The 14,952-nt window shown below is 42.4% G+C and overlaps 1 protein-coding gene across 19 annotated transcripts in view; it reads left to right on the forward strand.

Moving 5' to 3' along the window:
* Positions 1–14,952, forward strand: part of LOC147727467 (ankyrin repeat domain-containing protein 17-like) — a 1,323,072-nt gene that overhangs the window by 157,705 nt on the left and 1,150,415 nt on the right. For all 19 annotated transcript variants that reach the window (XM_086961534.1, XM_086961542.1, XM_086961537.1 and 16 more), the window contains exon 3: positions 4,504–4,660. In XM_086961534.1, coding sequence (XP_086817660.1) covers positions 4,504–4,660 — 157 coding nt within the window. The remainder of the gene's footprint in view (positions 1–4,503; positions 4,661–14,952) is intronic.

Genomic DNA, 14,952 nt, shown 5'->3' on the forward strand with positions numbered 1-14,952 from the left:
GCACATTCTGTCCCAGTTAGTTTTCAGTTACCTGTTGCCACTTGTACAATTTGCAAAACTTTCTCCTGTAGAGAATCTTGATTGACAGTTAAGAAGGGACAATTCCCATCATAGCAGCGTTACTGTTTGAAGATCCTGTTTATGGGTTGATGAGCCACAGGTCGGTGTGAAATTGACACGGAAATAGCATGCACACTGTAATATTGTGTAAACAGCGCTTTAATGATACAGGCCATTGCTTACAGTTCCTACAATCTGGTTAGATTACCTTCAACAGGGCTTTAAATGGGCCGGGTCCTGCCGGTGCTCAACCCCGGCAGTTCTAACATGCACTAGCGTTGCCAATAGGTCTCACAGTAGGAAAGTTGGAGCTATTACAATTGCAAATAACAATGCCTTTTATTTTTGTTTTCATTTTAAAAACATAAAGCCCTTTATGTTTTTAAAATGAAAACAAAAATAAAAGGTATTATTTGCAATTGTAATAGCTCCAACTTTCCTACTGCGAGACCTATTGGCAACGCCAGTGCTTGTTCTTATTTCTTTTTTTCTATACCCCCTTTCTACCCGACATCCATACTCTGCTATTCTCTACTAACTCCCACTTCTCACTTTCTGCCTTCCTATCCATTTCCAATACACAATCACCGCCAAGAAAACAAGAGACTGTACTGTCCTCTCTTAGTAACCAACTCAACCTATTCACTATGCTAACGTCAGTCAACTTGACTTCAAACCGATACACTTGTACCTCACACTCTCTGATTCGTTTCTTTTTATTTGATATGTACCATAATGTTGTCTCACCCAGAATATCTGTATCACCCTCTAGATGAATTGATCTATGTGCATCTCCTCTTCTGTATTTTCCTTATGCAAAAAACAAATAAATCAAATCAAAACCATTTTGTTTCGATTAATAAAAATCATAAAAGTATACTGTGCAACATCTTTACCACATAATGCATAGCATATCATTAAAAAACATTTAAGAACAAGCTAAAAAGAAGTCTTATAAGCAATTTCATCAGTTTGTTAAAAATTACATCAAATGATAGGAAGATTCCTGCAAGCAGTCAGTCTAGCTTTCCTTTGTCGAAAGGCAGAGACAAAGAAATTTGCCACGCTGAACATGATGAATGGAGAACTCATTAACTGTAAGAAAAAAAGTGCTGGTTTAGCCTGTGTGAACTCTTTTCCCTTTAACAAAGGTACAATAAACTTTTTTCTACTTTCTTTATAAAAAACACAAAAGAAGGTCAAATGCATTGTATCCTGGATAGAGAATCTGTCACATCTACACGGGACCACAGCCTCTGGTCTACACCACCCAGCAGTTTCACTCAGGATAAAGTGCATCTGATTAAATCTAAATTTAGATAGTAACCATCGATTGGATGGTTTGGTCACTATACAAAGGTAAGGTTGAATTGATAAACATGTGATTAACAAATAGTGGGCCCTTACCATTGGTTTCCTCAACTGTTCAGCTTCCCGCTCCTGCTCTCTAAACCTGAGGAAGTTGGCCTTTACCCAAACAAATAAAACTAGTCTGAAATGAAAAAGAAAGATGACGGGAAAGAGCTGGGTTGTTACAGGCCGATATTTTTAATAGACACAAAAATCTCGGGTAGGGCCCTATTGACCCTGCTAGCCGAGTGGGCCTCTGCAAAAATGTGCTTTCTAAAACACAATATTGTTTTAGGCAGAGAATGGGCACGACGGAACAGTGCTTGAATCTGTTACTGATTTCAGTAAATACTCTAGGTCCATTAACTGCTCTTTACATCTGGCCTTTATGGACTTATTTAGTGCGTTTGATACTGTCAATCGTGACCGATTGTGGAGTATGATGGGAGATGTGGAGGAACCCCTTGTTCTCCTGCTGCATAGGTTACATTGTAATTATAAGGTTAAAGTAAGATATGGCGATGATGGTGAGGGCACAGATTCAATTGCTTCGACTGAGGGGGTCTGCCAGAGCTGTGTTCTGGGCCCTTTTTTATTTCTCGTTTATACAAATTGGTTAGATGCCGATTTATTGTGGAAGGGTCTCGATTGCCCAAAAATCAGCCAACATTTCGTCACAACACTACTGTATGCAGATGATGCTTTCCTTCTTGCAAGGACAGCTATGAGCCTTGAGAGATCCTTAGATGCCTTTGTAGACTTCATGTCTTCTTTGCACTAAAAAATGAACCATAAAAAGTCTTAGGTTATGGTGTGTTGTCCTAAGTCAACAAAGTCTAAATCTTTTTTTGTTCAGGGTAATTTGTTAGAGAAAGTTTAGACATTTTCCTATCTAGGGATTCTTTTTAACATCCAGCTATCATGGGGATCCCTTGGTGAATTGGGTGTAATAGTTTTTTAATGATCCCTTCAATATGCTTGTCTCAAGCAAAATTCTTGATAAAGTATTTATATTATTAAAGTGTCAGTGTGCGTTAAAACCAGCAATTGACTCCGCGAAGTGCCTTGAGCATGGGTAATGTTAGTTCTGCCAATCGGATGCAGCCTGATTTATACCTTCTTCTGGAGTCTCAACATTGATTTTATTTAACGAGATTTCGTTTGAACACGGTGCATTTTCTGGTAACTTTTCTCACTCAATGTGGTTGGCATGACAACCTCCCGTCATGCCCATGCAATAACGTTGCAAGCAATCTAATTTGCACTTTGTTTTGTGCATTGTACATAAATTCAAGATCCAATGTCTTGCTTTCAATACTGAGGCCTTGCTGCCCTCGTTATAGAGAAGGTTTTAGTTATTTACATTTGCTCTACTCTTTTCATATCGTTGTTGCATTTTTAAATGTTATAAGAGGATCGCTCATAATTCGAAAACACTAGGGATAAATGATTGTATTAAACTGTAGCGTATGTTATATTGCATTTCCTTTTCTCCTTTTATGTTCCTTGATCAAAGTATGAAAAGGGATTTTGATTTGAAATTTTGCATATACACTTTTTACTTGCAGGGCGGGAATGTGATTCTCTTGTATTTGATAGAATTGTCAAGGAACGTGCACTGGAATAGATTTGTTTTGAGTTGCTATTTTGCTTAACTTATTTTGCTTGCATTTCTCGTTTCCATTGGACTTAGCAACATTTTAACGAATTTGTGTATTTTACTTAAATTATGTACTTTTATTCTGTGACATTTTATTAAATGAGTTATTTATATGCTTTTATGATTTGCCTGTCAAACCAAATAATGTTTGAATGATTGAACAGAGTATCACTAGTGGCAATACACCTATCGGTAAAAGATAACGTAAAAGCAGACAGGAGAAAGCAAACTCCGCACACGAGTGGGTGCTAGAACCAGAAGTGCTAATGCAGATCTTCCAGATCTGAGGGACACCACAAGTAGATCTATTAGCAACACACAAGAGCTTGAAATGCCAAAACTTTGCATCCATGTTCTACCACCCAGAGTCACTGGGGAATGCCCTGTTGATAAAAATGATCCTGGAGATTTGCTTATGCTTTACCACCAATTCCAGTGATACCAAAGGTGATTAATAAGTGCAGTCAGAACAGTGCAACTTAATAATTAGTTTGGGATCCTCAAGATGCCAAGGAGGGGGATGGACATTCTCAAGGAAGCAAGGCGACCAACAACTAAGTAATGCTACTGCAACAAGTGGAAGAGGTTTAATCTATGGTGTAACAGGCCTGGGAAAAAACACCGAACACAAGATGCTACAGTAATTAGATACATGACACATGTACTAGACAAGCGTCTCTCCTACTCTATCAAAGTCCACCTACTGCCATTGTAGCGTACATATCATGCCTGTGTCATGACAGATATGCGTGCGTACGGAATAATGTAGCCAGAGTCATCATTGAGTGGCATTTTTCCTTTGTTTGATGCACAGAATTGGCTAAAATAATTGGTAAAGTCAATAAGTCAAAATGGAGAGACCTATTGGCTTTGCCAATACTGGTTTCTCTTGCTCTCGGTCAAAGTCTGAAAATTAAAAATATGCCCCACTCTCTAATAGTGCTGATATGCATTGCTTGCCCTATTGGTTCAAATGAAGCACTGCACTGGAACGGATGCCTTTTTCCATTGTGTAGTATTTGACAATAGTGTGGAAAATATTATTTTAAAGCATGGATAGTTTGGATTTGTGGGTTGCAGACTTATTGGTGCCTTGAACTTATTGCCCATTCCACGCCCCCCTAAAAGACCCTTTTTTCGTTTAGATCTATAATTATTGTGAACAGATGCTTTGCTGTTGGATGGTGGTGAAATAAAATTGAGACTGCACTAGTATCCATACTTTATACTTTACATATTTTTGAATGATTTTATTTTATAAATTGTAGCATTATGAAATTGATTGGTTTGTAGAATGCACTGGGCTTGATAGGCGTCGAGTCATTTTTTAAAATAAGTTATGTTCTGAAAGATAACTATTACAATCGGTAGTCACTGTTTCAATTATTTTTGTAATGGCTGCCTACTAAACGGCCTTGTAATTTACCCTAAAGGAATTGGCAAATTGTCAACTGCCGATGGTAAAGCCTTTGCGGACCCAGAAGTTCTCCGAAGACTGACATCCTCGGTCAGCTGCGCGTTGGATGAAGCTGCTGCTGCACTTACCCGAATGAGAGCTGAAAGCACAGCAAATGCAGGGCAGACGGACAAGTAAGTAGCTCTTACTTTTCAACGTTTCTCGAGTATCTGGCCATTTTTTTTTATTCCTGATATAGATCGGAGTGGAATTATTGTTTTCTGTGTGGGAATTGCCTTGGTAATCTTTGCCAGTGCTCTGCCACCTTCGATAGTAATGGTAGATTGTAAAACCATGTTGGAAGCTTAACTTCTGTCTACCTTTATTATTGTAGTCTTAGTTTGATGTTTGAAAACACAAGTGTTCTGGATTGCTCATAAATAAGATTTGTTAGTGTACAAGAGGGAGGGAGATTTTTTAAAACTTTTTATTATGATTTTTCATTTCGGATGCTGAGACAAAACGCATAAATGAAAAACAGTGCAGCAAAATTAGTATCCAGACTATGAGTGCATTGAAAGATACATGAGAAGTATGTCCGACCCATTCACAAACCTAGGAGGGGAGCGTCCGTTAATCAAAGCAATACAACAGTACAGTTCACAGTGGTCCATGTTCTGGAGGTAGCGGCAGGGGGGGCGCCCGCACACATACCTGTGGTGTGTGTGTGTGTGTGTGTGTGTATATGTGTGTGTATATATATGTATATATATATATATATATATATATATATATATATATATATATATATATATATATATATATATATATATATATATATATATATATATATATATATATATATATATATATACACAAAATCGCCATAGACTTTTTCAAGAAGCACAACCGCAGAAACTGTTGAACGGATTTGGACTAAATTTGTCAGGAGACGGTAGATCTTGAGCCTGAAAGTGCGCTTTTAGTGATTTGTTGTAAATTCATTGTCGTTTTTGAGAAATGAAGGTTCAAATGTATAGATATCTAAACAGTTGGTGTCCAGATATGCTCTGATTGGCAAGACTAGAAGACTAGTGAATCCGGAATGTTCAGATTGCCACCAAACAATGTTTTAGCAACCATTTACAAGACTCAAGAACTTGGTCACAGTTTGCTGGAAATAAATTAAAAAAAATATATATATGTAAGTGGGCAGGGTGAGCACCCAGACCCCAGAGGGCATGGGGGGGGGTCCCATAGGCCAACTCATGTTGTGGCCAGATAATACATTATTGGCTGACCACAATATGGACAGCATACTGTAATAGCTGTTACAGAACTCTGGGACATGAACCCCATTTAAATCCATTGTATTGAATGGCAGGTTTTGAGGCTCTGAAAAAGGAGCACGTATAAAGGGTGATAACAGATTTTAGTTACAATATAAATCATTTATTGGTGGTACCATACTAATTAAAAAAATTGTGATGTGTTCTAAGGTGATTTTATTGTGTGAAAAATGCAGACCACCTGCTAGGATTTCATGATACATGTTTGAGAGAACTGTTCTCATGATTTTCTCAGAGTTTATGAAAGGGGCTCCAGAAGCTAAAATGAGAGCATATTTTCTGTGAAATCACACTATTGTTTTCAACTATGTGAGAATAAAGTCTGACTTTCGAAGTAAAATATGTACTTCCAACAAGAGTAGCATGTCGGGTACTTCCCCTATATTCTACTACAGCCTCCCAGAGTGTGATAAAGAACAACTAGAACGCTAGCAGTCTTATTTATGACAAAAGTGTGGAAGTCGTAAAGCCACCTTGATTTAATTAACCTGGTAACACTTAAAACATTTTGAATTGAACAACACAAGTGGGTTTGTTTTGTCATAGTAATTATGGTTAGTGGTGGAGAAAGCAAAATTTGTACACATTTTAAATGAGTTCCAAATATCTTCCTCTTTTATTTCATTTAAGCATTCCAACATGCAGACTAAAACATTCACTTTCAACACCAGCATTAGACTGCCAGTTAACTCCCTGGTGATAAGCAGCTTTACTACAGCTTTCTAATGAGCAACTACAGTGCTAATATTCTGATCTATAAAGTGTGGTACATCTGAACGTATTTGTATTTATTTGTATTTAATTTATTTATAAAGCGCTAACAATCATCCTAGGTAGGATATCACGGCGCTGAGGTTTGGTGCTGAGGGGTACGGTGACCGCATTGATTACTGATTATTCTGGTTTAGGGAAGAGTAGTGTCTTTAATTGTTTCCTAAAAGATAAGAGACATTCTGTCAGTATGAGATTGGGAGGTAGTTCATTCCACTTGGTTGCAGCTAGATGAGAGAAAGCCCGCTCTCCCATCCTGACAGTCTTAACGTGGGTAGTGTTTGCTCTTCCTGAAGTTCTGGATCGAAGGTTCCTCGATGGTCTATGGAATTTGACTTTATTGTGTAGAATGGTAGGACCTGTATTGTAAAGTACCTTGTGTGTGATACACAGTAATTTGAAGTTGGCTCTTTGTCGCATTGGGAGCCAATGTAGTTCTCGCATGCAACTTTTGGCCGAATCATATCTCTTCTTATTGCATACAGCCTTTGCCGCGGCATTTTGCACTATCTGCAGTTTAGAGAAAAGATAGTCTGCCATTCCAACAAACAGAGATTTGCAGTAGTCCAGTCTGCTCATCAGCAGCAACTGGACCAGGGTCTTCCTACACTCAGTCGGAATCCAGGGGAAGACTCGTCTGAGCATTTTCAATAATGCAAAGCCTCTGCCACAGACAGTGGAGACATGTGATTTCATGGACAGAGCACTGTCCAATACCACACCCAAGTTTTTCGCTTTTATGGTAGGATTTGGGGGCAAGCCCAGGTTACTTGGCCACCAGCTGTTGTCCCAGAGCTGGGGATTTTTGCCAAACAGGAGGATTTCTGACTTGTCTGCATTTAATCTCAGACAGTGCTCTTGCATCCAATTGGCCAGCTCAGTCAGGCATTTTAGTAGTCGAGTTTTAGGATCATCTTTCTCATCAATGGTGACCATCAGCTGGGTGTCGTCAGCATAAGAACACATTTCAACACCCCACTTTCTTCCAATGGCTGCCAATGAGGAAACAAATACATTAAACAGGGTTGAATATATGAATATAAAATGTCATTTTTAAAACCAATAGCTCCAACTTTCCAAATGCGAAACCTATTGGCAACGTCAGTGTTTTTTTTAGCAGTGTGTGATAGTACTATTGATTAGTTTGCGGTGGGGAACGGAAGGGAAGCTTTTTTTGGGCCCAGTATGGTGATATGGTTGTGTAGTGAGAAAGGGGGAAATGGAATTTGATTCATAGCTTATGTGGTTAAAAATTTTACGTTTATGTAATTGGGCGATGTGTGAAAGTGCTCAAGATGTGTGCCGTCTTTGATATAGATAGATAGATAGATAGATAGATAGATCATTGGTTCAATATGTTGTAGATAGTATTTTGATCTATTGTGGTGGTGTTTAGTGTGGAGCATGGAGTGCATAAGTGGTTTGATGGATATGAAATGTGGAAGGGGTTACCTTGATCGGTTTCAGGGCAGTGAATAGGAGGATATTTTACAGCGGTTAGAGGCATGTCAGATGTGCATTTATGGAGAGTTTGATTTAGAGAGAAAGTGGAATATGTTGATGGGATATAGGATGCGTGTTGAAGTTTGCCTGCATGTATATTCTATTTTATTGCTGGATCTTCAGAGGTGTTGAAGAGAATATGCAAGGAGGGATTGTGAAGTGATGGTGGCGGGGGAGGTTATTTATTAGTTTTATGTCCAAAAGGGGGGGGGGGGGGTGTTTGGTTTAAGTGAATGGTAAAGAGCTTTTTTTCTTAGTAGTTTTATACAGCCACTGTGGGAAAGGAATCTGAAGTGCCCCTTGTTTTACATGTGGATTTTAAAGTGGCCTGTGGATTGGAGGGTGTGAGAGCTGATATTAGGGGCGTCTGAACTTGCAGGAATTCGGTGCGCTGGCTGCACGCTAGACTCGGGCCAGTGCATAGCTTTCGGCCTGACCCCCCTCTCCTCCCACCATGACTCGTATCCAGAGCCCATAAACTAAGAATTACACTAACTAGGCCCTGCTGTTGGGAGTGTAAATTGGCCTCATGCCCTCTACAAGTGTGCCTGTAAATTCAGCGCCTCTCAGATTTTCCAATTTGGTGGGACAGATTGGAAACTGATTAATCGCCGCAAAACCACGCTCGAGCAGCCGCGGCCTTCTTGCTCCCTCTAGCGCCCGCCTCTGTGTACGCGCACGTGCACAAACCTCTCTGAATGTCTATTTTTATCTTTCTTCTCCGAAGAGCGGCTCCTTTATCATCGAATGCTTTCTGGTATTCGTGTGCAGTAGATGGTTACACGTGTACTGGATTCTGAGGGGTACTTATAACTTCATATTTGATCAAATAACAATTTTTAAGGCTTTTAAAGCTGTTGATTGTGTTTTTTGCATGCACGTGTACATACAATTCCCAAGTGAATTCTCCTAACACCTCACCATTAGTGCTTGAAATGGAAAAACAGAAGTGTAAGTACTCTGTACCAGATTACCTGCTTCTTAATGTGAAGCGCCGGTACTCTCAATTAAGTCTTGCATTTCTCTCGAAGTGGTGGTACTTGCCCTCTCAAAATAAAGTGCCGGTACTCGCCGTCCATGTTACTTGGCTACTTGGGCAGTTCGAGACCGCAGTCTGCGGGAGCGGGGAGAAGAGTATGCAGGTATGGAGTACAGTTGCAAACCGCTAGACTTTCAGTGCACAGGTGATGTTTGAAATGTTCAGCCTGCTGTAGCGTTGGCCTTTTATTGAGGAGGATCTTGGGTCAGACCAACTCCACGCCTGCGAGTTGAAAGCCGCTTCTCTTTAAAGCTGTGATTGAGAATGCCCCCTCCCCCTGCTTTTACAAGGAATGGTTTTGTCCCTATAGTAAATTAAAATTTAATAAGTACAACATTTTGTATCGCCTTCACTGACTTGAGAGCAAAACCATTTCCTAGATTCTTATTTACAATCGTTTATTTAAAACAATGTATTTATTTAACATGAGCTGCTACAGAAATGTGTTCACAGCTACTGTTTTGGTAAACTCATCTTAGTAGCCAGGTGGTGGTAGTATTTAAAGGAACCTGGCATGGAAACTATGCAGCTGGGGTGTTCTTGTAATCTGTAGCCCAGGTACTTCAAACTTACAATTTAGACTCCAAAGAAAAACAAGAGCTCTGTGACTCGGTTTCTCACACCTAAAGAATGAGGTGTTGTGGCATGCGATATTACGCAATTTTTATCCAGCACAAATGTGGCCGGGCACATCTCTCCAGTCTGTGGCCCTGACAGGCATTCCGAGAATTCGCAGCTGCTAGCACTTCTGTGGTGTTCGGCTTTATTCATATGCCTGGGTAACATAATAATTTGAGCACAATAAAAACATCCAGTGGCAGATGAATAAAAAAACATGTTGGGGTGGAAGGCAGATTTCAAGGGAGAGAGGGAATATAATTTGTGGTTGCTTCAAGTTTTGCAAGAGTCCTGGTCTGCATTGCGGATCCATTATGACTAATGCGTGCCATATCTTTGGGCTGAAGAAGTGCGACGTGTAAACGAGAGCTCAGAAGGATGAAGCTGGGCTGCTGACGAACCAAACGGGAGAGCTGAACAACGAGGAAAACAAGAAATTGACAGGCCTGGGAAAGAGTGGAGGCGCTGAAAGAGAAACCAGCCATGAATAATTAGGGGAGGAGAAGCCGCCACCACATCAAAGGGAGAAGCCCTTTGATGTGGTGGCGGCCGTGAAAAAAATGCAATTAGGAGGGAGGGAGGCTGATGCGCATGCTTGTTTGGTCACGTGATTCACGTGAACTCAAAGAAAACCGCAGCAAAAAGCCCTTGGTTTGACGAGGATTTTGAGCACTTGAATTCTCGCTCCGCTCAATGCGCTTGCACGCATTGATAGGTCGCGAGACCTAAAAAGAGCCCAAATGTAGCCCAAGTATAGCCCAATAACAGAAGGGTGCAAAACACTTATTTTTATTTGCAGTTTTATATAGCATGGACTTGAGCTGAAGGTATTAAGTGTGCTTTACATGAGCATTGTTCCATTGCAGAAAGACACATTCATTATGGTTTTAGACATGAAGAGATGAAACGATTTGCCCAGAATCTCAGGATTTTGATCCAACGCCAAAACTTGAACATGGTCCCCTAGTAGCAGAATCGGCATCTCTGGCCATAACGCTATATCCTCTCCTAAGTGCAACAAATCAAGTGATCAACTGGATAAAAAACAAAAAGAAAGCAAATCATTTTAACAGACTTTAGCCACATTTGAGAACTCCAGATCGTTTCTGAGAGTATGTCTTCTGGCTCAGGAGTTAAAGGACTAGATCCTATTGCAGCTGCCTGGAGTGAAAAGTAGAACTTGAATCCTGTGGTTGTTCTTCGTAGGAGATCCAACAGTGGTGGTGCAGAGTAGCCAAGAGCTTGACTGTCATTTTCCTTGCCTTTCTTTGTAGAACCGTCTTAATTCATGCAAATTCTTCTGGTTAGTGCCTGACTTAACTGCTGCAATCAACTCAGCCTTAGCTTTCCTGCAGGCAGAGTTATACCAGGCTGAAGCTGGTGTCCTCCTCTTCCTTGGGATGAACAGAGGATTAAGGACGTCTCCTAGCACAGAAACTAGGTCTACATGAATCTTACAGAGTTTCTCATTAAAATCTGGAGACATCAGTTGGTTAATCAAACTGTCCAGCTCAGTAAATCTTGGGTGGACATGTCATACAGTCTTTCTGTGTTCTCTGCGGAATCTACAATCTTCCTCCATTTTACCCTTCGCCTGTTGTTTGATAGTATTAGCCCAGTTTCCAGATTGTCAGTTTCTACGGTGGAACTTTCCTTGGGCCCCGGGAACACCATTTCCAAACAGAGCATTGTGATCACTATCAGACCTGGGGATCACTCTGAAATAAAGTACCTTGGGCCACATAATAGTCTCCGCAAAAATATAATCGAGACATGATTCATGGCCCTTCTTGTTAAAGGTACAAATAGAAGGGCTATCTGATGCGGTTCGACCGTTACATGCCCTCAGAGAATTATTGAGGTTGAGAGACGTAATCTGGATCGCCAATGGCGACCACGATAATGGACTTGGCGAATGACACGGTGGAATCCCCCAGTAATCGTCCTCACCCATGAGGGCGCCCTCTTTTGTTCATAACAGAGGCTCGAACTGACAATTAACATCTCCTGCAACCAGAAGCTGACAGTCACCGGGCAGGGAGCTTAGAAAACCAGATAGTTCGTCTATGGTGTGGGATTCCTTAGTCAAACTGACTGGTCGTGAATATACATTCACAACAGCCACATTGTAAGCGTTTGGCCATTTAAGGAGTATGCATTGTATATCTTCAGATTGCGTAGTAACACTCTCTGCAGTGCAGCCTAAGTGTGTAGCAACCCAAATTGCAAGGCTGCCTGACAGCCTCCCTCTGCCACCCCATCTAGCAGGAATGTAAAAAGTTGCAAAACCCACTCTGGGGTAATCATCCCTCGCCCAAGTCTCCTGGAAGACACAAATATCCTTAAGGTCCACTAGAGAACCCCACTCAACACAGTTAAGCTTGTTTACTAAACCTGCCACATTCCAGGACAATAAGGTCATCCCCTTTATCTCTGACAAAACCAGCTGAGGAGAGAGCACCCTGCTTGTGAGAACTGGTCCAACCCCATCCCCCATGACCCTATCTTGACCGGGTCTACTGTTGGGGTGTTTGTGAATCATTCTGTGAGTTTATCAAACCATTCCTGATCGTCTCTGGCTTTCCAGCAGAACCCATTCTTTTGCCAGATAGAGTATTGGTTTCCGAATTCATCTTAGTGTGGTTGTCAGTCTACCGCGTCCAGACTGCAAAATCTATTTTGCAAGACTGGAGAACTCTGAGCAGACGACTGAGCGCCCCAGCCCCACTCTGGCCTGTGCCTACAATGTTGCGGCACTAAAGTCCATCCACCTTCCGCCTCATATGAATTGGCTGGTGGATAAAAGAATGATAGGGGGTATGGCCGTATGGATGACCCAGTACTGTTGTGGCTCCAGTTACAAATGTGCCTGACAGTGTGGGGGTCCCTGAAATTTACCAGAACACAATCGCCTGCTATAGTCTTGGGTCTTTGACCGACCCAGGGGGCCCTACGCACCATCAATAGTTCACTTGTAACATGGGAGGGTAATGGTCTGTTTAGATTTAGCCACTGGGTCACTTTGTTTTTCAGGGAACTATATGATTCCTGAACCCTGTTAGTTAATTCGGGAACGCCAGCTAAAACCACCAAGTATGGACTGGTTTCCGGGGGTAGGTCAATACTAGGGACAGGCCTTGTGGCATCTACAATCTGAATCTTTGCACTCGCTTTAGATTTTACTACATCCAGGGAGGTACGCTTGTTATCAGGGTAGGTAACCGGATTAGCAACAGGTTGAATAACACAGGGATCTGGAATTCGAGTCAGTGGCCTATTGTTAACATTGCTAGCACCAGCAGTAGTGGAAGAAGATTTATGCGCTAGAGTCCCATCATGTCCCAAGTTCATTACAAGATTTTCCCGTTCTGGACCCTTAGACATCTCCTTTGATATAGAGCCCAGTTGTGTAAGCCTTTGTTCAATTCGTCCTAGTCTTTCTTCTATAGGTCCGAGCCAAGTCCTAAACAGATCTCCCAGTTTTGTTATTAAACAATCTTCGGGTGCAGTAATGCCCGCTACAATCTGAACAGCATCCCTCGAACTTTGGCCAGTGCCCAAATCATTCGTTGACACAGCCCCCTGCACAGCCTGGTTACTTGGAACACAACCCCCTTTGTCTGAGACTGATGTAATACTCTCAGTCGATACTTTTGGGCGCTTCGATTTTCCTCTGCGGGCCACAGGTGTTGTAGCACGCTTTCTTTTGGAGGTACCCCCCTTAGCGCGTTCCCGAGCACGTCTGATAGGTGATGTTCCAGGGAGGTCAGCCAGATTTAAAGAATCAACAGTCAGCGAGGCATCCAAAGTTGTTGGAGATTAAAGTGATAGAATGCGTTCCTCGTCAAGGAGGGCAGGCGTAGTATGAACGGTGACTAGGGCTAACAATGTACTCGGTGGACGCTCGCGATCAGGTGTGCGTGCGTTAGCAATTTGGCCCATTGATGAACGTTTGGCCATAGCGAGGTCTTGCGACACACGTCGCTCCATCAGAGTGATCCCCTGGTCGATCACCGAATTTGCCCTAGTAATGAAGTTATACAGGGTACCTGTGAGCTGGGTTGTAGTAGTCATAGTTTTATGTTCGAGGCATGTTGGCTGCTGAATTCATATCTGTGCATAGATCGCCGCCTAGTGTTGGGTCCGGATGATTGCACATTGTTGTCCTGGAAGAGTCTTCGAAGTATCACGCGATAGGTGACTCCTCCCCTGGACTACAGTGCGCATGGGCATCCTCTCCATCCCCAGATTGTTTTTTTCCGCCATTGGGTTCGGATGTATATTTACTAACTCAAGTTCGGAATCGGTAAAAAACTTCTTTTGGGCCAAAAGGCCTATAGATATCATCGGTATTGCCTTTGCGATCGGTGCCGAGTACTCGTTCCAGCTCAATTCTCGAGCCGGGCGTTAGTGAATAGCCGCGTGGCTATTCAGCTCCAAAGGCCCGGTCGACGCCAGAAGCCTTATCGACGATTGTAATGGAACGAAGCCCATTCAAGAGGTGTCCCGTTTGCAACTCCAAGTACCCTCACATCGACGTCCACCCGGTGTGCAACAAGTGCCTGTCTCCGGATCACGATGAAGCCAGCTGTATGGCTTGTTCTCTATTCTGGTCCAAGAAAACTCCTCGCATTCGACGCGAGGCGCGGAAGGAAGCCCAGCACACAGCGCCTGACCCGGTGAACATCTTCGATGCTAAAGACAACGAAGGGGTCGAGCGGGACGTTCAAGAGATCCAGTCGGATCCTGCGTCGGAGGTGGACTCCACTTACGACGCAGAGGAGGAGGAGATGGTCGAACAAGACTAAGTCGTCGACGAGGTAGGAGACTACGATGAGGCCTTTAGGGCCGTAGAAGATAGCTCGAGCGTGGAGCTAGGCCCGCCCGATGGTTTGGGGGCCGACACTAACTCACTTGGTGAGGCTCGGGTCGAGGGATCGCCATAAGGCCTTATCCAAGATCAGACAAGTGGTTCTACAGCCTCGCTTCAAGGCCCGGCTACAGACATTTCTAAAGAGCCATCGGTTGATCGATCGAAATCGAAACCAACAACATCGGTGACCACAAAATCGAAAGCACCAGAAACCAAATCGAAACCGAAAGTGCAAGTAACTTTGATCGGATCGAAGGCTTCTGGGACGTCTGCTTCGACGCAACAAAAGAGTGCTATCGACCCAAAGAGGTCGCTGAAGAGTGTCGAGCCGAA

Source organism: Lissotriton vulgaris, chromosome 3_1, assembly GCF_964263255.1.
Source record: "Lissotriton vulgaris chromosome 3_1, aLisVul1.2, whole genome shotgun sequence".
Taxonomy (NCBI): Eukaryota; Metazoa; Chordata; class Amphibia; order Caudata; family Salamandridae; genus Lissotriton; species Lissotriton vulgaris.